Here is a 22,288-nt window from a genome sequence, read left to right on the forward strand (position 1 = left end):
GGGAAGACCTATCTAGATTCAAATTCTGACTCTCCTTTTTGCTGCTGCCTTAGGGAGTATATGTGGGTAACTCATACTTCTGTTTCCTGATCTGCAAAATGTCATCTCCCTCAATGGATTAATATGCAAAGGAGTGACCTGTTAAGTCAAAAAGCTCTGTAGTATATTCATGTAAGATAAGGTGTCTTAGTTATTTTTCTATTGCTGAGACAAAACCCCATGACAGCTTATAAGGAGGCAACTTATAGGAAAAAGGTTTATTTGGGTCTTACAGTGCCAGGGGGAAAGGAGCCCATTACCATCACGGTAGGGATCATGGCCACAGGCAGACTGGGTGCTGGTGCAGGGGCTGACAGCTTATATCCCAGTCCAAAAACAGGAAGCAGAGCAAAAATACGCTGTGAATGAAATTTGAAGCACTCCCTCCTCCTGCCCCTAACACACCTCCACCAACAAAGCCCACACCTTCCAATCTTTCCCAAACAATACCATGACCTGGGACCAAGAACTCAAACCTATGAATGACCTATTATGGGGCCATTCTCATTCAAAGCACTACATAAGGGTTAGTAAATACTCTAGCCAGCCTACCAGTTTGATCTATGTCTCTGCATTGCTTACAGTGTCAATAAACGCATGCTTAGTAAGACTCTGGAGCCATCTGTGCTTAGCTCTTATGCTCAAAACACTCCCTGACCTGATCCCACTTCCTTTCCACTATAGTGCACACAGTAGGTGCCTTCTGTCATATAGTCCTGACCAACCCTCATCTTCTTCTGATGACTTCCGGCTTCAAACTCCAATTACACTTATTTTAAGTTTCATTTGTTGTTTAACAGGCAATGTATTATTATCTGTCTCTGTTAGAAATATGCCGTCTTTCCAGAAAGATGCAAAACTCCCAGCACTATATCTCCTGCCTACAATAGGTTCCCTGTAAGTGTTTGCTGATGGTAATGGTGATGTTCAGGAGATAGTAAATCTGTTAAGCATGTGATTTGCTGCAGCCAATAAAAGAGCAATTCCTTATAATGGCTTTAATTCACTTGGGAGATGAACATGAGATAAGAAAAGGAAGTGTCTTGCTATTTGAATAATATTTTACTTTAATGGGTAAATATTAACATTCTTCCTACCATCACTTAGTGGACCTCTTCTGCTCTTCTTTGAAAAGAATAAATGCATCATTTAAATATTATTACTTGAATGTTGCCATAATTGTTTATAGATAGTCACTACCTATACATTTAAATTTCAGCTCATCCCTTTTTCTCAGAGCAGATAATTTCTGTTAACATTATGTGAAGCACTTACTAGAATTTAAATCATATTTACAAAGCCCAAGGAATCCATAAAAAAGAAAAAAAGATGAAAATAACTTAATAGAGGTGGCAAACAAATAGGCCGTCGGTGAACAGTAGAAGCACTGTGCCGAGGTTTTGCATTATGCTCCCCTGACCTCCAGCCTGCAGAGGGAGTTACCTGTCTTTCACAGGTCTCTGTGTCCCCAGATCTGCACATAGCACCTGACCCATGCTGGGGATCTGGGACAGTTGTCACTATTGGAATTCCACTCCATACCTATAGTCAGACAGACAGCTCACTTTGAGGCCTTAAGAAATCTGTGCTTTGTCCAGACACTATGTATATTTGTTACAAATAAATAAATAAATGAACAATGAATAAGTAGATACAGCTGCTTATCTAAACTATCTAATACCTAAACTGGATGTTATGTAATCCTAAAGCCAGGGAGAGAGGCAAGAGGATCCCTGGGGCTTGCTAGCCAGCCAGACCAGCCAAGTAAGTGACCTCCAGACTCAGTGACAGACTCTGACTCAAAAATTAAAGTGGAAAGCAAATAAGGAAGCCATTTAGAGTCAACTTCTGTCTTTTAAATGCTTAGGCACATATGTGCAAATGCACACAGACACAGGCACATGCACATACAAACACACACACACACACCAAGACAACTTGATTTTTCTGCATTAGTTACTAAGAACCTGACTAATCATCTCCTTAAATACAAATAGAATTATTTTTTTATTCTATAAATTATCAGGGAAACACTAATTGGAGGGGACAGTTTGACCAGAGGGAGCAGAGGTAGGTAAAGAATAGAACTTTCTAGAGAATAGAACTTTCTAGAGAATCCAAGGTAGCTTAGATATAAGAGATCAAGTGTCATGATTTGCAATGAAGCAGCAAGCACAGCTCCCAGAGGACAAGGCTTCACAACGACGTTAGGAATATAAGACTTCATCCTGTGAACATCTGAAAGGCATTGAAGGATATTAAAATGAAGCAATGAGATAATCAATAAAGTGTTTTTGGAAATATCTTTCTGGTTTGCAAAGAAAATATTGGGAGGAAAGCATAAGAGCAAGGAAAGCATTCACAAACATATTTACCTACCAACTGGGCAGTGTCTTAAAGAGTCGTTATAGTCTCAAGACTCAGAAATGAATATCCTTGCTCTCTTGAAGCTCTCTCACTGAAATCCAAGACAGACAAAGAAATGAAATGGAATCTAGAGTGTGCCATATGTGAGAATTGTTATGGGCATGGAATATAAGGCAGAAATGGAAGAGCCTAGACAAGGAAAAGGTGTGGGAAGTTTCCCATTTTATGAAGAAGTCACAGGAATAATCCTTAGGAATATGGCCCAGGAGCAAATGGCTGAAGGAGGGCGGGGTCAGCTATGCTGTAACTACGGATAGAACATTCTATCAGAAGAGCCCTGAATGTAAAAGACCTGAGACCAGAACTTTCTGGCCTTCCAGGGTGGCAGCTAGAAAACAGGTTCAGTGTATACAGGTGAGGAGTGAACAAGGAAAGAAGTGAGAAGGTAGAGAAAGGTGAATGTGGAAGTCCATGTAAGACATGGGGGCCACTGGGAGGACCTGAGTTATGACCCTAAGTGACATAGTAATTCATTAATGCATTATGAGCGAGGTTCACTCTAACCTCTGTGTGGAATTAGGAGGGGCAAAGGGCAGACTTGTGCAAGAGAAGACTGGGATAAGAGCAGGAGAGTTTAGTGTGGAGGCTGTCACAACCAGCCAGGCAAAGAGTGTTTTGTAGGTAGAAATGGAATAAATAAGAGGTGGTAAGATTCAGGGTCTGCTTTGAAGATCAAGCCAAGAATTTCTCACAGTGCATGAAATATTGAAATGGAAGAGCTATGGTAGTGGCAAGAATAACTGGAAGCCTAAAGTGACCATTCACCAAAGTGCATAAGATGATGATAAGGTAGAGGGCCAATGCCATGTCCAGGGTTCCAAAGAGACATCCAAGCAGAAATACTGAGTTGAAGATTGGAAAGAGTCAGATCAGGATAGAAGTTTGGCTGGATTACAGATTTGGAGTCTGATGTGCCTGCAGCTGAAACAGTGCCTAAGACTGAATGGCCCCAGAAAAGAGGATGATAAAGGACTGAGCCAGTGAAGAACCCAGAAATGACTAAGGAAACCCAAGCAGTGGATGGTGGAAGTCTGGTGTAGATCTCATGTCCAAGATAAAGGTCCAGACCTGTGCTAAATGCCCTTCCAAAGGTCTTCAGCCCTGGAGACAGCAGCCTCAGTACAGTCAGAAGATGGGGAAATGAAGTGCTGTGATAAATGGGGAAGGACTGGCCACAGAGAGTGGACTGTCTCCTCTAAAAGAATCCATGTAGCTCCTGTGATAAAAAATAATTAGTGAATGTAGACACATTTGGAAGAGAAGCATTGTGGGTGTTTGGTAAGAATGCCATAGCAAAAAGAAAAAAAATTAAGATGTGAGGATAAAATTTCAAAGCTAATGACAATGAATTTTGTTCAGAAAACAAAAATAAGAAATGAATTAATTCTTGATTATACTCACAAACGCTTCTTTCTTTCTTTTTTTTTTTTAAGTTTTTTTTTTTTTTAAGATTTATTTATTATTTAAGTAAGTCCACTGTAGCTGTCTTCAGACACTCCAGAAGAGGGAGTCAGATCTCGTTACGGATGGTTGTGAGCCACCATGTGGTTGCTGGGATTTGAACTCCGGACCTTCGGAAGAGCAGTCGGGTGCTCTTACCTGCTGAGCCATCTCACCAGCCCGCAAACGCTTCTTTCAACTGCAGAAACATGGTGTTACATTCTAAATGGCATGTGTAACTCTGGAATGCCTAAATATGGAAGATGGCACTTGAAATCATTACAGTCATTTATATACATGTGTTAAATGTGTGCACAAGAAATGTCTGCAGTAGAGGCTGCCAAGATGCCCAGAGAAGTTAGTTCTCTCTAGATAATGAAGTTTTGGGTAACATTTATAAAGATTTATTTTTAATTATGTAATGAGGAGTATGGGCATGTGTGGGTCCAATGCCTGCTGAGTCTAGAAAGAGCATTAGATTCCCTGAGCTAGAGTAATAGCTAGTTATGAGCTAACCAGTGTGAGTGCCAGGAACCAAACTCAGTTCCTCTACAAAGACAGTATATACTCTTAACAGTCAAATAGTTCTCTAGTGGAACAGTCTCTAGTTCCTTATTTCTTTTGTTTGTTTGTTTACCTTATAGTTTTGGTTACTGTGGTTTTCTCTTATAATTTAAACCTAGAATCAGCAAAGAATCCACTGATGATGTGTTCATCAAACTCTTGCTGGGAATTGCTGGACACATCTGCAACCTTTGAGATGTCAAATATTATTTACCGTATGAAACCAATTTGAGTGTAAAATGAAAAAAAATGTCATTTAAATATCATAAATAAGAAATAAAAGTGGTACTATGAGGAGTGAGTGTGTGAGAAAGAGAGAAAGAAAGAGGAGAGAAAGAGAAAGAAAAAGAAAGGAAGAAAGAAAGAAAGAAAGAAAGGAAGGAAGGAAGGAAGGAAGGAAGGAAGGAAGAAAGAAAGAAAGAAAGAAAGAAAGAAAGAAAGAAAGAAAGAAAGAAAGAAAGAAAGAAGGAAAGAAGGAAAGAAAGAAAGAAAGAAAGAAAGAAAGAAAGAAAGAAAGAAAGGAAGGAAGAAAGAAAGAAAGAAAGAAAGAAAGAAAGAAAGAAAGAAAGAAAGAAAGAAAGAAAGAAAAAAGATGAAAAGGCAGCATGAACTATCATTGGTAAGGCCTCAGGGGAACTAGGACATCTGTCTTGTCCTTAAATTGCATTTTATTAATCCTGAACCTTGAATACAATTCATTACTTTGTCTCTTTGGTCTCAGTGGGGCCTCTCAAAATCCCATGCAACTTATCTTTTACAAATTATGTTTATTTTTAATATTGAAGGTTCATGATTCCTTTATATGCCAAATGCCACACTTGAATGCTAGACTGAGACAATCCCTACACTCAGGATTTATTTTTTATTTCATGTAGCCTTTTGTGAGCTTTCAGGAATCTCCACAGTACTGTATGGTATTTGTCATCATTCTTCATTTCCAGACACCTTTCCCACTCACAGTATTTATACCATTCACTGCTTCAACTTGATGATAATGGTCACTGATGTTTGTCACTGACAATTTATGAACATGTATGAGCCTGGTACTAATAACTGAGGCCTCTGGGTAATGGGTCCAAATTCAAGACTGGAACAGTACCTGTGGGCACGGAGGGCACAGGGTAATGTGAAGCTGGAATTGCTGCAGTGGGTGAGATGGCATTGAAATACACTTCCAGCAAAAAAATAAAAAAAATACACTGGGCCTCTTTTCTTTTGCTCCCAAAGGAAACTTGCAGATCCGGTATAACCTGGGAGGAACCAGAGAGCCATTCAATATTGACGTAGACCACAGGAACATGGCCAATGGACAGCCGCACAGTGTCAACATCACCCGGCATGAGAGGACCATAATTCTCAAGGTATTGATAATATGTACATACAAGTTACATCACAAAATTAACGTAATGTTATAGTCTCTCTATCTAATAAAGCTTGGCCATTGGTTTGGGGGAAAGGTTTGTTCTGGGTTTGTTTACAGAACTGTGGATCAAATCTAGGTCCTTGCATATGCTAAGTCAAGCCCTCTGCCACTGAGATGCATCCCTAGCCATCTTTTTACTTTTTAATATGTGGCAGGATATCATTAAGTTGCCTGGGCTAAGGGCTGAGAGGATGAGTCAGTGATTAAGAACACCTGTTCCTCTGGCAGAAAACCTGAGTCCAGTTCCCAGCACCCACATTGGGTTCAGAATTACCTGTAGCTCTAATTCCCTGGGACCTAATGTCCTCTTCTGACATCTGCGAATAACCACACACACAAACACACACACACACACACACACACACACACACACACACACACACACACTTAAAATAAATAGATAAAGTGCCCTTGGCTAGCCCTGAGCCTGTGATTTTCCTACCTTGGCCTCCCAAGTAGCTTCAGGTCAACACCATGATTCTTTTAGGGACTTGGGACAGGTGGAATAGGCAACTAATAGTATACTTTCCACTTTAAATGTTTAACTAATGAAGTATAAAGATATACATAGCTAAAACTTGGTATTCTGAAGAATTTGTTCCAGAACCCCTCATGGATACATACATCTAAAGATGTTCAAGTCCATTATAGGAGATGACATAGAATTCACCTAGCACCTCTATACACCTACCTGTACACTTATAGTCATTTCTGTATCCCTTACCCACCTTATACAGCATAAGTTCTGTGTAAGTAGTTGCTATGCTATATGAAAGAATAAAACTAGGAAAATGTCAAGCACATGTTCAAGACAGATACAATGCTATTTTCAAATATTTCTGGCCTAATGTTAGTTGAACCCAGAGTTGCAGATCTACAGACAAAGACAATTAACTCTCATTCCTTCAGGAAAGGCAATGGCAGTTATGGTGAAGAAATCTTTTAAGGAGAAGGAGAATAAATATTGACTCTATAATCTTCATGACCTCTTGCCTCTTTTCCTATCCTTCGAGCATTTTTCAATTCTCTTTTCATATATTCCATCATTTTTCCAGACCACAGTCTAAGGCAGTGGTTTTCAACCTTCCTAAAGCTGTGACCTTGTAATACAGTTCCTCATATTGTGGTGACCCCCAACCATAAAATTATATTCATATGCTATTTCATAACTTTTGATACTGTTTTTCATAATTTTAATACTGTTATGAATCATAATACATATTTTTTTCTGAGCTCACGACCCACAGGTTGAGAACCCACAGGTCTATGGTATCTAAAGTTTGACATCTTTCCCTGAAACAGATGATTTGGTCTCTCTGACCTACATTTTTCATGACTCTAGTACAGTTAGATAACATTATTGGGTTTTTTTTTCCTCCTCTATGGAAATATTTTCTTTAAAAACCAAAAATTCACTCAGTCCCTCAAACTCTAAGGCTGTGATCGTGGTTTTTAGAAGACAAACAGGCAGCTTTATCATTACCCTCAAATTTTATTGCAGATTCATTTAGCACTGACTTTTACCATGAAAACAGCCACCTTGGAGACACCATGAATAAAACATAACATAAGGAAGTCCCCCTGGGATCCAAGCCTCTAATGATCAAGAAGGAGAGCTGTCCCTGCAATCTCTAGATGGAGCTCCATGCAGATACCTGTCAGGACAAAGAGCAGGAGGAGGTCGCAGCATCACAAAGCAGAATGACAGTGGGGTGGAGCTTGGCGGGGCCTGAGCAGCTCCTGACCTTACTGGATTCTGCCAGCTGCTAGGAAAAGTCTGGCTGCAAAGAAAAGGCAGAAGCCCGTCTCCTCTGAGAACTGACTGTCAGATTCACAACTTGATAAGGAGGAGGCATATGGCCTTAGCAGTAAATGCTGGAGGGCACTTCAAAAAGCGATCCTCCCAGGAAAATGACAGTGCGCTGATCCAGCTTGTTAGGCCATCTATCAGACATGGCGTATGCAGTGTTAGCTCACAGTGGCTGACAGAATCCTTGGGCCTTACACAGTACCTGGCACACCTTATCTGTTACAAATAGTTGAGCTGATCAAACCTACCTTTAACCAGACCCAAGATTTTTTTTTAGAAAAGACAGGAGAGGGCTGGTGGGATTGGCTCAAAGGGTAAGTAAGGCACTTGCCATCAAGTTTGAGAACCTGAGTTCAATCCCCAATTCCAAGGTGGAAGGAAGGAACCTACCCCTGAGGGCTGTCCTATGACCTCCACACACTCACAAGGACGTGTGGATATGCACAATAATAATAATAGTAATAGTAATAATAATAATAATGTTGATAAAGAAGCAGAAGAGAGGAATAAGAACTTTTTAAATCATTTTATTCATTTACAGTCCAAATCTCCCTTTCTGGTTACCCCTCCACAAACCCTCCCATCCCATCCCCCCTCTGCCCCATTCCCTTTGCCTCTATGAGGGTGCTCCTCCACCCATCCATCCACTCCCACCTCACTCCTCTAGCATCTCCCTGAACTGGGGCATCAAGCCTCCCTCCCCTTCCATTGATGTCAAATAAGGCCATCCTCTGCTACATATGTATCTGAAGTCCTGGCTCCCTCCATGTACACTCTTTGGTTGGTGGTTTAGTCCCTAGGAGCTCTGGGTAGTTCAGTTAGTTGATAGTCTTATTCTTACGAGGTTGCAATCCCCTTCAGCTCCTTAGCTCTTCTATTGGGGTCCCCAGGCTTAGTCCAATGATTGGCTGTGAGGATCTGCATCTATATTGGTAAGGTGCTGGTAGAACCTCTCAGGAAACAGCCATATCCTGCTCACATGCTCCACTATTTTTATAGCAGCCTTATTTTTAATAGCCAGAAGCTAGAAACAACCCAGATGTCCCTCTACAGAAGAATGGATACAGAAAATGTGGTACATTTATGCAATGAAGTACTACTCAGCTATTAAAACAACGACTTCATGAAATTCGCAGGCAAATGGATGGAACTAGAAAATGTCATCCTGAGAGAAGTAACACAGACACAAAATAACACACATGCTATGTACTCACTGATAAGTGTATTATAGCTCAAAAGCTTGGAATACCCACGATACAACTGACAAACCTTATGCAGCTTAAGAAAAAGGAAGACCAAAGTATAGATGCTTCAATCCTACATAGAACAGGGAAGAAAATAATCACAGAGGGTAGAGGGGGTGGGTAACATAGGAGGGAGAGAGAAGGAAGAGGGGAATAAAAGAGGAGCAGGAACAGGTACTGGAAGAGATAGGAGAGATGTTCAGAGGATCAGGAAATTGAATAGAAATATGTTGAAATGTAAATAAAGAAAATGTCTAATTTAAAAAAAAAAAGAAATATGTAGCAGCAGGAGATGGGGAACTGGGGGTAGCCACTAGAAAATCCCAGACTCCAGGGAAGCAAGAGGCTCCCAGGAACCAATGGCAATGACTGTAGCCAAAATACCCAACAAAGAGGAGATACAACCTGTAGAGACCACCTCCAGTAGATCAGCATGGGCCCCCAGTTGAGGGATGGGGCCACCTACACATCTCAAAGTTTTTAACCCAGAAATGTTCCTGTCCAAAGGAAAGACAGGGACAAAAAAATGGAACAGAAACTGAAGGAAAGGCCATCCAGAGACTGTTCCACCTAGGGATCCATCCCATCTGCAGACACCAAACCCCCACATGATTGCTGATGCCAAGAAGTGCTTGCTGACAAAAATTTTTAAAGCCAAGAAATAGATGGTTTTATGCTGTTTTATGGACACTGTGTTCATGGGCACCTAATTAAACTTTCCCTTTTCATAATTTTTATTTTTCTTTTTTATCTGAATATAGTTTCTCCTCCCTCTACTTCTCCCAGTTGCTCCACACCTCCTTTCCCATCTGGATCTACTCCCTTCTGTCTCTCACTAGAAAAAAAAATAAACTTCTAGGAAATAACAAAATGTAACAAAATAAAATCTAATAAGATAAAATAAAAGCCATCATATCAAAGTTGGACAAGACAAGAAAAAAATAAAAGACCTCCTTGAGAATGCACAAGAACCAGAGACCCACTAGTTTACACATGCAGGAAAAAAAGTACTTAAACTGAGTTAGAGTATATATGCAGAGCTATAGTTTATATGCAGACCTGTGTAGGCCCTGTGCGTGCTGCTTCTGTCTCTGTGAGCTCATATGAGCTTTGCTCTGTTGTTTTAGAGGGCCTTGTTCTCCTGGTGTTCTCAGTCCCCTCTGTGTCCCCCACCACCACTCTTTCCAGCTCCTCTTCAGCAAGGTTCCCTGAGCTCTGAAAGGAGGGATTTGATGGATACATCCCATTTAGAGCTGTGCATGATCCAAGTGCTTGCTCTCTCTCTCTCTCTCTCTCTCTCTCTCTCTCTCTCTCTCTCTCTCTCTCTCACACACACACACACACACACACACACACACACACACAACTTGTTGTATGGCTCTGTATTTGTTCCCACCTGCTGCAGGAAGAGGCATCTCTGATGAAGGCTAAATAAGGCACTGATCTATTAGTATAACAGAATATCATTAGGAGTTATTTTATTGTTATAATTATTTTAGACCAGTAGCATTTGCTTTTACCCTAGGTCTCTGAGCTATCTAGCCTTGGGTGAATACCCAAGCACTGTCTAGCATGGGGTCCTATGTCATGGAATGGACCTTAAGTCAAATTGAGCATCAATTGGTTACTCCAACAAAGTTTGTGTTGTCATTGCCCTAGCATATTTTTCAGGCGGGAAAGGCTGTAGATCAAAAGTTTGTGTTTGGCTTGGTGTTTACTTTCCACTTTTGGTAATCTGCAGTGTACCTTTCCATGCCATAGACACTAAAACCTGGGGGTGAAGATTTTATTTAGGTAACAACTCTACCTCTCCATGTTCAATGAGTTTTGTAGGAGTTGTGTTCAGCTATGAGGTCTTACTATTACTTTGTGGAGGACAACCTATTGTCTTGGCAACAGCCTGGGTTATTTGATGATTTTCATGGGACCCCTTTAGCCAACAACTCAATTGGATGAAATCCAGTCCAGCACTAGAACTTGTATTTGGTGACAAGAGATGAACAGTCAGGGGTTCTATCACAGTCATTGTTTAGAGACTTCATTAGGAGACCTCATATGCAAATATTTGCTCTAGGTTTCCATACCACCTCTCAAACGCTCTTCAGTTCTAGCTGTCTCTCACCTCATTCCCTCTCACAGTCTCATCTTCCCTTCCTCTTTCCATCAGATCCTCCTATTCTTGCCCCTCCCAGCTCCAGTCAACCCCTAAAATCTATTCTATTTTACCCTCCTGGGGAGATCTGTGTATCTCCCCTAGTCCCTTTCTCTATGCCTGTATAGAAACTTACTCTGTAGATCAGGCTGGCCTCTAACTCAGAAATCCACCTGCCTCTGCCTCCCAAGTGCTGGGATTAAAGGCATACACCACCACTGCCTGGCAGATTTTTTTTCTAGTTCCGTCTATTTGCCAACAAGTTTCATGATGTCATTTTTCTTATCAGCTGAGTAATACTCCACTGTGTAAATGGATCACATTTTCTTTATCCATTCTTCTGTTAGGGCACATCTAGGTTGTTTCCAATTTCTGCATTAGATAGATTAGATAGATTAGATAGATAGATAGATAGATAGATAGATAGATAGATAGATAGATAGATAGATAGATATGTGTATATATATATGCATTCCTTGGGTAGGTACTACCATACTGATTTCCACAAAGGCTGTACAAGTGTTTACTCATACCAACAATTGAGGATTGTTCACCTTGCTCCACATCCTCATCAGCATGTGCTATCACTTATATTATTGACCTTATTCATTCTGACAGGTTTAAGATGGAATCTCAAGTAGTTTCGATTAAGTATGTTGAACATTTCTTTAAATGTTTCTCAGCCATTTGAGACTCCTCTTTCAAGATTTCTCTGTTTAGCTCATTTTATAATTGGATTGTTTGGGGTTTTTTGTTTTTGTTTTTGTTTGTTTGTTTCATATCTGGTTTCTTGAGTTCTTTATATATTTCAGAAATTACCCCTTTGTCAGATGCAGAGTCAATAAGAAATATTTTCCCATTCTCTATGCTACCATTTTGTCTGAATAATGATGTCCTTTGACTTGAAGCTTTTCAGTTTCATGAAGTCTTATTGTTGATCTTAGTGCTCACACTCTCAGTGTTCAATTCAGAAATTCTTTTATACCAATGCATTCAAGGCTATTCCCCACTTTCTCTTCTGTCAGGTTCAGAGTGTCTGGTTTTATATTGAGGTACTTGATAAACATAGACTTGAGTTTTCTTCAGGGTAATAAATATGGATCTATTTGCATTCTTCTACATGCAGATATCCAATTTGACCAGCACTATTTGTCAAAAATACTTTTTTTTTAGTGTGCATTTCTGGCTATAACTATCTATAGGTGTATGGGTTATGTCTGAATCTTCAATTGATTTCCATTGATGAGTATGTCATGCCATGAAGTTTTTATTACCATTGTTCTGTAGCATAACTTGAGATCAGGAATGCTGAAACCTCCTTCAATTCTTTTTGTTTGTTTGTTTGTTTGTTTGTTTGTTTGTGATTGTTTTAGCTATCCTGTGTTTTTTGTGTTTCCAAACAAAGGTGAGAATTATCCTTTAAAGATCTGTGAAGAATTATGTTGGAATTTTGATAGGGATTGCATTTAATTTATAGATTGCTTGAGGTGGGATGACCGTTTTTGCTATGGTAATCCTATTGATCCATGAGCATGGGAGACCTTTCTATCTTCTGATATCTTCTTCAATTTCTTCCTTCAAAGTCTTGAAGTTTTTATTTCACAGATATTTCACTTGCTTGGTTAGAGTTACCTCAAGATATTTTATATTATTTGAGTATTGTGAAAGGTGTTTCCTGATATCTTTCTCAGTCTGTCATTTGTATGTAGAAGGATTACTGATTTTTGTGAGTGAATTTTGTATCGAGCTACTTTGCTGAAGCTGTTTCTCAGCTGTAGAAGCTCCCCAGTTGAATTCTAGAAATTCTTTCATTTCATTTCTGTCTTGCCCCATTTTTCATTAAGTAGAGAGTTGTTCAGTTTCCATGAATTTGTAAGGTTCCTGTTGTTTCTCTTACTATTGATACCCAACTTTAATCCATGGTAGTCTGATAGATTACAAGGAGTTATTTCAATGTCTTTGTATCTTTTGAGACTTGCTTTGTGCTGGAGTATGTGGTCAGTTTTGGAAAAAGTTCCATGAGGTGAAGAAAAGAAGATATATTCTTCTGTGTTTGGTTGAAATGTTCCATAAATATCTGTTAGATCTATTTGGCTTATAATGATGTCTGTTAGCTCCAGCATTTCTGTTTGGTTTTGCTTGAATCACCTGTCTATTGGTGAGAATACAGTACTGAAGTCTCCCACTATCTGTGTGTGAGGATCAATATGTGATTTTGTGATTTAAGCTGTAGTAGTGTTTCTTTTATAAACTTGGTTGCCCTTGTCTTTAGGGAATAGATATTAAGAATTGAGGAGTGTGTGTGTATGTGTGTGTGTGTGTGTGTTTCTCTTCCTTTGATTTTAGTACTCTGGAGTTATTTATCCCATGTTTTTCATTGGTGTAGTTGAACTCCTTATGTTGGGATTTGCCTTCTAGCACCCTCTATAGGGCTAGATTTGTAGACAAATATTACTTAAATTTGGTTTTATCTTAGAGTATCTTTTTTTCTCCATCTATGGTCATTGGGAGTTTTGCTGGGTATAAAATCTTTCCTGGCATCTGTTGTCTCTTAGAGTCTATAGCACACCTGTCCAGGACCTTCTGTCTTTCAGAGTATCCATTGAGAAGTCAGGTATAATTCTAATAGTTCTACCATTATATGTTACATGGTCTTTCTCCCTTACAGCTTTTAATTTCTTTCTTTGTTCTGTATATTTAGTGTTTTGGTTATTATGTGGTAAGGGGGATTTCTTTTATGATCCACCTATTTGGTACTCTGTATGCTTCTTGTACCTTTTAGGTTAAGAAATGTTTCTTCTAGAATTTTGTTGAAAGTATTTTCTGGGCTTTTGAGCTGGGATTTTTCTCCTTCCTCTATTCCTACTATTTTTATGTTTGGTCTTTTCATGGTTTCACAGATTTCTTGGATGTTTTCTGTCAGGAGTTTTTTTAGATTTAACATCTTCTTTGACTAATGTATCCATTTCTTCTGTTGTGTCTTCAATGCCTGAGATTCTCTCTCCATCTCTTGTATTCTGTATTTCCTGTTCAAATTCTTAATTTTTTCATTTCCAGAATTCCCTCAGTTTGGGCTTTCTTCATCAATTCCATTTCCGTTTTCAGGTCTTGAACTGGTTCAAGTTTTATTCATTTTCTTCCATTGTGTTTTTCTGAATTCCTTTAAAGGGTTTATTTATTTCCTCTTTAAGGAACCCTATCATACTCAGGTAGGGTTTGGTTTTTCTTGTACTTCATCTATGTTGGAATATTCAGACACTGCTGTGGTAGAATAGCTGGACTATAGTAAAGAAAAGAAGTGTTGGCTGTTGAATCATATTTTTAGAGAGGCATCTAAGGATCTGGAATTATGATGATTATAGGTCTAGGTTCTGGTTTCTGAATTTGTCTTTGCTTGTTGTGTGTTTTGTTCCTTGGTTTCTGTTTCCTCTATGAATTTTTAGAGTGTGTGATGGCTGTGCATTGCCTGGTAGGAAACTTTCTTTGGATAGTTGTGGCCATTTGGGGGGGGGGGGTCCAAGAAAAATGTGTTTCTGAGTATTGTTAGCTAACATCACTTGAGGGACAGAGAAAAGAGGAGTGATGTCAGTTCAAGGCCAGGACTATCTATGTAGCAATACTGTGTCTCAAAACTCAAAACAGATATTAGAAATTAACAAAATAATGATTGAAGAGTTGGAAATGTGGGATATTCAAAACCACATACTTTAGAAGTCTCCTATGCTTTAGGCACTCAAGGCCCTAGTTGGGACATAGCCTGTAATGATACAGGCTTTCTTAGATCTAGCCAAATTGCCTCATTTCATCAGTTTTTTCCTTAGTGAATTGCATACATCTTAAAGCTTTATTCCTGACATGAACCAACTAACCACATGATTTGCATAAAAAGTAAAAATGCTTTAATACATATGTAGATAGCCCAAAAGCATAGTAAGTACATTTGAGGTGTGATAAAATAGACACCATATCTAAATGTAGTTTCCTTAGGTCATTGAAATGGGAAACTTAAAAATATATTTATAATTCCCGGCTTCCTGGAATCTGACAGACACTGATACTTGTATAAATCTGAAACAGAAAGCATACAAGGATTCTGTGGACCCATAAAGAAGCTGAGCATGCCTGTAGTCTTCTCTTCTGTGTTGCCTTCCTTCCAGATGAAAGGATAGATTTTAATATGAGAGACAGAGCTTGGGTGAATGGATGGGTGGTATGGGGGTTGTAGGAGAGAATAGAATATTATACTCAGGAATGTCAGCTGAGTTTAAGGCTCAAAGAAGCTGTCCCCAGCCATCATAAAAGCCACATGAGCCAACATGATATAGTAATGTCTGATTTTAGACTCCTTTTGATAACTAAGATCTAGGGATGGAAGCAGGACTGTTGAAATACAATACAAACACAAAGCTGTTCCACTGCATAAATATTATAATACTGAACATATAATCCAGTCAAAGATTCCATTAGTTTCTAAAATTTTTATAATCTTTAAAATTAAAATAAAACATTTTTGGACTCCTTTTAAATCTACCATTTCCCTTCTCAAACAGCCTTTTAATTCTTATATATTGAATATATATAAATGTATACCTACAATGTGATGAGTCTGTTGAGTGATGATTACATGTGTATATTTTCAGGTCTAAACACTAGATATGGGAAAGACAGTTAGGGGGCTCAACTGTGGGAATAACTAATTCTCTCTCTTATTAGTACTTAGTAACTTATAGCTCTTTATCTGGGGATAAGTCCCCTCTAGGTTTCCCTCATGAACACTACCATGTTGGATGGTATTGTCCTTGTTTAGGCTTCCTTTAAGCAGCCATATTATTGTAGTTTCATGGGTGCAGCTTCTATGTCATTTCTAAGAGACCCACCCTGTGGTTATTAGGATATGGAGAATATAGTCAGGAATTACAGTGGTTTAGTAAAGTGTCAATAGCAGACTGTGTCATAATATCCATGACCTCAGTAGCCATGGGTAATTAGTTAGGGTTCTAGTAACAGGCAGGATTTCCCTGTTGAGCAAGCCATGATTTAAATCCAATGACATAGGCCATCTATCACCAGATGAGTACCACTGTTGCCCCCTTTGGGACACCCTATCATGTTGGTCACTTGGTGGTTAATAGGCATCATGATTGATTGTGTCCCTCTCTTTGCAGCTTCTATAGAAACTTCCAGGATTCTGAAAGCTAGTCCTCATGGAGGAGGTTTCAGTATCACATCTATACCAAATTCCCTGAGTCCTATGTCCCAAATGCTTGGTATTTTCAGCAATAGAGTCTTACCTTCAATTCCTAGGAAGTGATTAAGGAAAGCATCAGTAATATATAATTTTAGGGAGTCTCTTGATCCCCCACAACTATCAAATCAAAAGGAGGTTCCTCATGCCAGGGTCCTTGTGTTGGAGAGTCTAGCTTGGGGACCTTTGGTTTCAGGATACATCCTGTCAACTTTGGGAACTTGGTTTCTTCTGGTTATACAGGGATGATGTTTGGTCCCTGACTCCTGAAGTTGAGAATGTGTCATTGGCTGTTCTGAATTCATGTTCTGGCTGGGCTATTTTCCTATCAGGCTTTTTCCTGGAGTTCTCACACTTAGGTTTCATCCAGGCTTCTTTGATTTTAGCTAGGGCTACTTTTTTGTTAGGTTATAGCCCATGCTAAAAAAAAATTCACATATATAGTAGTAGGACCTTCATGTACACACACTAATGTTCACTTGTGAAGTTTCTCACCATTTTTTAATCCCCAAATCAATCCATCAATAGGCAGAAAACAGTATTTTAAAAAAAAGCATTTCATCGAGGAATGTGATAAGAGCTTTGGGTGAGATGACTCAAATATTTTTATCAATCATTTCCTCTCCCCATCCCTGGAAAGTCTGTTCTGTTTGTAACTCACTGCATTAACTGCTAACACCCTTCCTTCTGATGCTGGCCCAAATACACTACATTCAGATTCTGCAAGCCCGTCTAGGACTGGGATCAGCCAGGTAGCTGCAGCTCAGACCTCCGTAGGATGTCACCTGAAAGTCTATGGAAAAGCCCGTGAAACATGTGATCATTGACCTTTAATTTCATACTGTCTGACGGACTTTCATATCTCTGAAGGAAAAGGAAGTGTGGGGAATGGAGTACTTCAGGCCGAGATGGGAAGGAAAAGCCCTGTGAACATGGAAAACCAACTGTAAGGAAGGGATATTTACCAGACCATGAAAAGCCATAGGATGATGTTCACTGAGACCCCATACAAAGGTCTTGGGACACTGTGAATAATAAACATTAACAAAGACCATGGGAATGGGATGCAGAGATGTATGTAGCTGGAAAGTGAACATGCCAAAAACTCTGCCACCTAAACTTACCAAGATCATCAGGGGGAAGCCCACAGTTACAAGACATTGACCTCTAATTTATCTATTTGAAGGAACATAGCACATTTTACTGTTCACTAGGTGAGGGCTCCTGCTCACTTGATCCCTTTCTTTAGTTTTCCTTGGGAGACTCCAACTAAAGGCAAAATTACAAACCATGGACAGAGTTACACTCAATTCTGGATGAAGTGTGAGCATACAAATATGTGCCATGCTCATGGAGACAGCAGGTGAGAAAGAGACATGCTAACTACCCACACTTGCTGTTTGTAACCATCACAACCTGTTTTGAGAAGTTCAACTGAGGTTTGAAAACCATCATTCAGAAATACAAGGAAAGAGCCAAAATATGCATTTCAGGAAAAGACATGGTAGCAGGTGAAAGTTATATTTATTGAAAACTAGATACACAATGCTAGGGCATAAAATGCCTGCTAAAGAATAATGTAAGACTACAAGGCCTTGGTGTGGTCCTGGCTTCCTTGTAGTGAGGATTGTCCAAGATCATAAAAAGAAAGGGTGTGTCCCATACACCCTTGAATTTAAGCTGGACCCAGGGTACTTGGTAGTCAGAAGGCTGCCAGGATCCCACTGATGTCACTTTATGGCTTTTGCCATCATTGCACTCATCAGACCAGCTCTTCTTGTGGTTAAACTGTGTCCAACCTTTTTGGAGTAGTGGGTATGGCACAGGTCACACTTGAGGTCAGCTTCTCCTTGATCTCTGAAGGGTCTCATCTAGGAAGACCTGGGAACAGAGAATTTCTGAGTGGGGCTCCCACGCCTTTGATTCCAAGGTGTCTCCTTGTTATGTTCATGTGTGACCACTTGAAAGCAATGGTATAGCCTTAACACAACTGATATGAGAGTGTTGCCTCTTTAAGAAGAATGCCAGATGCTGCCCACAAACCATAGTGGTACACAAGGACCTTCCAGATTATCATTAATGAGATTCACAACCTATGATCTGATGTCAGTGATCTGTGCAAAAATGGTTGTAAGTCCAAATATATTGTGAGTATTAATTGGCCTAGGTCACAAATGATGCATTGGTTTGTTCCAGTTATGGTAAATGGTGTTAAACATTTTGTTTTTATATGGCCTGTCTTCAGAGTCAAGGTTTGGATTAGAAATACTCTTTTTCTTAGAATGGTCCATGACTCTCTACTTGAAAAAATGGCCTACATCAATATCCTCTGCTTGCTAGGGTCCAGGCTTCTTAGAGGTCAGGCCCTAGATCCATATATCTTCTACTTTGGCTTGAACCTCTAGAGGATTAGGGAAAGGACCAGGCCCCAATTCTTGTTGTTTTGGCCCAGTCCTCTTCAGGGTCAGAGGTTGGGACAGGTTGCCCACATTTCTGCTTATTTTAGATCTGTGCATCTTCAGGGTCAGGGCTTTGGCCTAGGCCAACATCTATACTACTTTTGGGCCAAGACTCCTCAGAGAAAGGGATAGGCCCAGGCCCACACCACTTCTTGCTTTTGGCCCGGGCCTCTTCAAGGGTAAGGTATTGGCTCAGGCGACATCACTTCTTGCATTTGGCCCAGTCCTCTTCAAAAGTCAGGGATAGGCCCATGCCCATATTGCTTCTCACATTTGGACTGGGCCTCTTCAGGGGTTAAGAGATGGGCCCAGGCTCACACCACTTCCTGTATTCAGCCCAGGCCTCTTCAAGGATCAGGGATAGGCCCAGGCTCACACCACTTCTTGTATTGGACACAGGCCTCTTTCAGGGTCGGAAATAGGACGAGGCCCACATCACTTCTTGCATTAGGCCCAGGCCTCTTCAAGGGTTGGGGATAAGGCCAGGCCCACAAACTTCTTCATTAAGCTCAGGCCTCTTCAAAGGTCAAGGACAGGCCCAGGCCCAAATCACTTCTTGCTTTTGGTCTGGGCCTCTTCAAGGGTCGGGGATAGGCACAGGCCCACATAACTTCTTGATTTTGGCCCAGGCCTCTTCAAGGGTTGGGGATAGGCCCAGGCCCATATAACTTCTTTATTTGGCCCAGGCCTCTCCAAGAGTCGGGGATAGGCCAAGGCCCACATCACTTCTTCATTAGGCCCAGGCCTCTTCAAAGGTCAGGGATAGGCCCAGGCCCACATCACTTCTTGCTTTTGGCCCAGGCCTCTTCAAGGGTTGGGGATAGGCCCAGGCCCACAATACTTCTTCATTAGGCCCAGGCCTCTTCAAGGGTCAGGGATAGACCCAGGCCCATATCACTTCTTGCATTAGGCCCAGGCCTCTTCAAGGGTCAGGGATAGGCCCAGGCCCATATAGCTTCTTGTATTAGGCCCAGGCCCCTTCAAGGATCAGGGATAGGCCCAGGCCCACATCACTTCTTGCTTTTGGCCTGGGCCTCTTCAAAGGTCAGGAATAGACCCAGGCCCATATCGCTAATTGCATTAGGCCCAGGCCTCTGGAAGGGTCAGGGATAGGCCCAGGCCCACATCACTTCTTGCTTTTGGCCCGGGCCTCTTCAAGGGTCAGGGATAGGCCCAGGCCCACATCGCCTCTTGCTTTTGGCCCGGGCCTCTTCAAGGGTCAGGGATAGGCCCAGGCCCACATTACTTCTTGCTTTTGGCCCGGGCCTCTTCAAGGGTCAGGGAAAGGCCCAGGCCCGCATCACTTCTTGCTTTTGGCCCGGGCCTCTTCAAGGGTCAGGGATAGGCCCAGGCCCACATCACTTCTTGCTTTTGGCCCGGGCCTCTTCAAGGGTCAGGGAAAGGCCCAGGCCCGCATCCCTTCTTCATTAGGCCCAGGCCTCTTCAAGGGTCAGGAATAGGCCCAGGCCCATATAGCTTCTTGCATTAGACCCAAGCCCCTTTAAGGATCAGGGATAGGCCTAGGCCCACATCTATACTTCTTTTGGACCTGACCTCCTTCAAGTTCACAATTTGCCCAAGGCACATACTTTCTTTCTGGTTTGTTTGGCCAGCTCTGTTTCTTTTCATTCCTACTTATCTAGGTGCAGAAATTTTCAGAGTCAGTGTATCTGATTCTTTTTTAGAATTTAAATAGAGTATACTTTTGAGTTCATATTTTTCCAAAGCTACTTTGTTGTTAGCCTTGAATTATGGTCAATATTCCTGGGGATAAAGGAGACAGATATTGATAGACATATTTAGTATCCTTCTCTGGCATCTCAAATGTACTCAGAACATCATTGACCTATCCTCTAAGAAACATGCTAAGACATTGACACATATAGCTTACAGTCCAGGTAAAACAAATTATACATTATAGAAATAGATTAATAAAAGGCTCTCTGGGCAAGCCCATCGTGTTGCATAGCTATCCGTTCTTGTGGTAGAGAATACCCATGAACTCATGTGGAAAGATTATTGCTTCTAAGTTGTGAGAGCTACATGAGAGTCTCTCCAAGGGCCCATGATGCATTTCACTCCTTCAGGAGGTCCCATGATGGAATATCACAGGAAGTTAGAAGAAACAATAGAGGTTAGTCCTCCAAATGTCTTGCTAAGGCATTGAAGGCTGTGCAGATCTTCACAATTTCCTATATGGGATGGGTCTTCTTTCTATGTGTTGTACATGGCCATGGTCTGTGAGGATATCCCTCTAGTCCTTGCTATTACCACATCTGTCCTGTCCATCAAAAGCCCTCAGACACTGAACTGTGCCTTAGTCACCTCTTTCACAAGAAGCCCTCAGTGAAGTACATGATCTGATGTGAGATCAGGTCTTTACCCAAAGATGTTTCTGCACTGACTTACCTAGAAAGGATCCCTGCCAACTTCTCCTATCATGGACTCTGCTGCCCTCAGAACTAGGACACACCCATAACCATGACAGTGACCCCTTCTGTGAGGTCACGGAAGTCAAGCCTCACTCTGTTTAGGAAAGCTCAAAGGGTGTCCAGACACACAGGTGCCTTTTGGACTGGTATCAAATCGATTGAAATTTTGGCCTCCAACCTGTATCTTCACCGCCATTAAACACAGATTGTACTAGGATTTCCCAGAAAGCAGCATTTCAGGAAGTTTCCCTCCCTGGCCTCATCATGGTATTTGATGACTTCTGAGAATGTCACTAAAGAAACAACTGACATGATCCTCTACACACACACAATGCACACAGATTCATTCACTAATACATTAACACCCATAAATATAAATATGAAAAGTAGACAAAGAGAAGATGTGATATCAGTGTCTGTGTCCATGCAGGGAAGGGCCTGTGAGTTGAAAATAAAGATTTCTAGGAAGGTTCGTGTTTAAAAAAAGCCACAGAAAAGGTCCTGGGAGAGCACTTCCTTATGAACCTGTGTAGCATATGTTCCGTGACTTAATGACATAGGGGACAGTGTAAGTAGTTAATCACTTATAGGCATGAGCTTTGAGTCTTAAAAGCAGGCACTGACTTGACAGTTTCTTCCAGAGGCCTCCCTTCCTGGCACATGTATGGTGTCTTCTCCCTGAGTCTATATCTAGCATGCCATTCGGCAGGCACCCTTGTATTTACTGCTGTTCTGGCTTAACCAAACTCCTGTTGTGTTAAATAAGGAACACCTCAAGAACTTCACAGAGCCCCTGTCACTGCCATTCGGGTCCTTGCTCCTGCTCTTTCCTGCATGCCTTTATACCTGAAGGCACATGCACTCCCGTATATGTACTCCCAGATCATGCACACTAACATACAATTTAAATATAATTATGTATAGTGTGCAGGGTTACATAGAGTGCTGGAATGATATGTCCTGTTGAGTACCTGCTTTCGGTCATGCTGGAGACAACCCCTGGACATAAAAGACAAGATTATTACTGTGAAAAAGCAAAGTCCTTTCAGAAGC

The 22,288-nt window shown here is 40.9% G+C and overlaps 1 protein-coding gene across 2 annotated transcripts in view; it reads left to right on the top strand.

Moving 5' to 3' along the window:
• Positions 1-22,288, top strand: part of Cntnap2 (contactin associated protein-like 2) — a 2,241,333-nt gene that overhangs the window by 2,042,099 nt on the left and 176,946 nt on the right. For both annotated transcript variants that reach the window (NM_001004357.2, XM_006506483.4), the window contains one exon: positions 5,698-5,831. In NM_001004357.2, coding sequence (NP_001004357.2) covers positions 5,698-5,831 — 134 coding nt within the window. The remainder of the gene's footprint in view (positions 1-5,697; positions 5,832-22,288) is intronic.

The sequence above is a fragment of the Mus musculus genome, chromosome 6, assembly GCF_000001635.26.
Source record: "Mus musculus strain C57BL/6J chromosome 6, GRCm38.p6 C57BL/6J".
Classification (NCBI taxonomy): domain Eukaryota; kingdom Metazoa; phylum Chordata; class Mammalia; order Rodentia; family Muridae; genus Mus; species Mus musculus.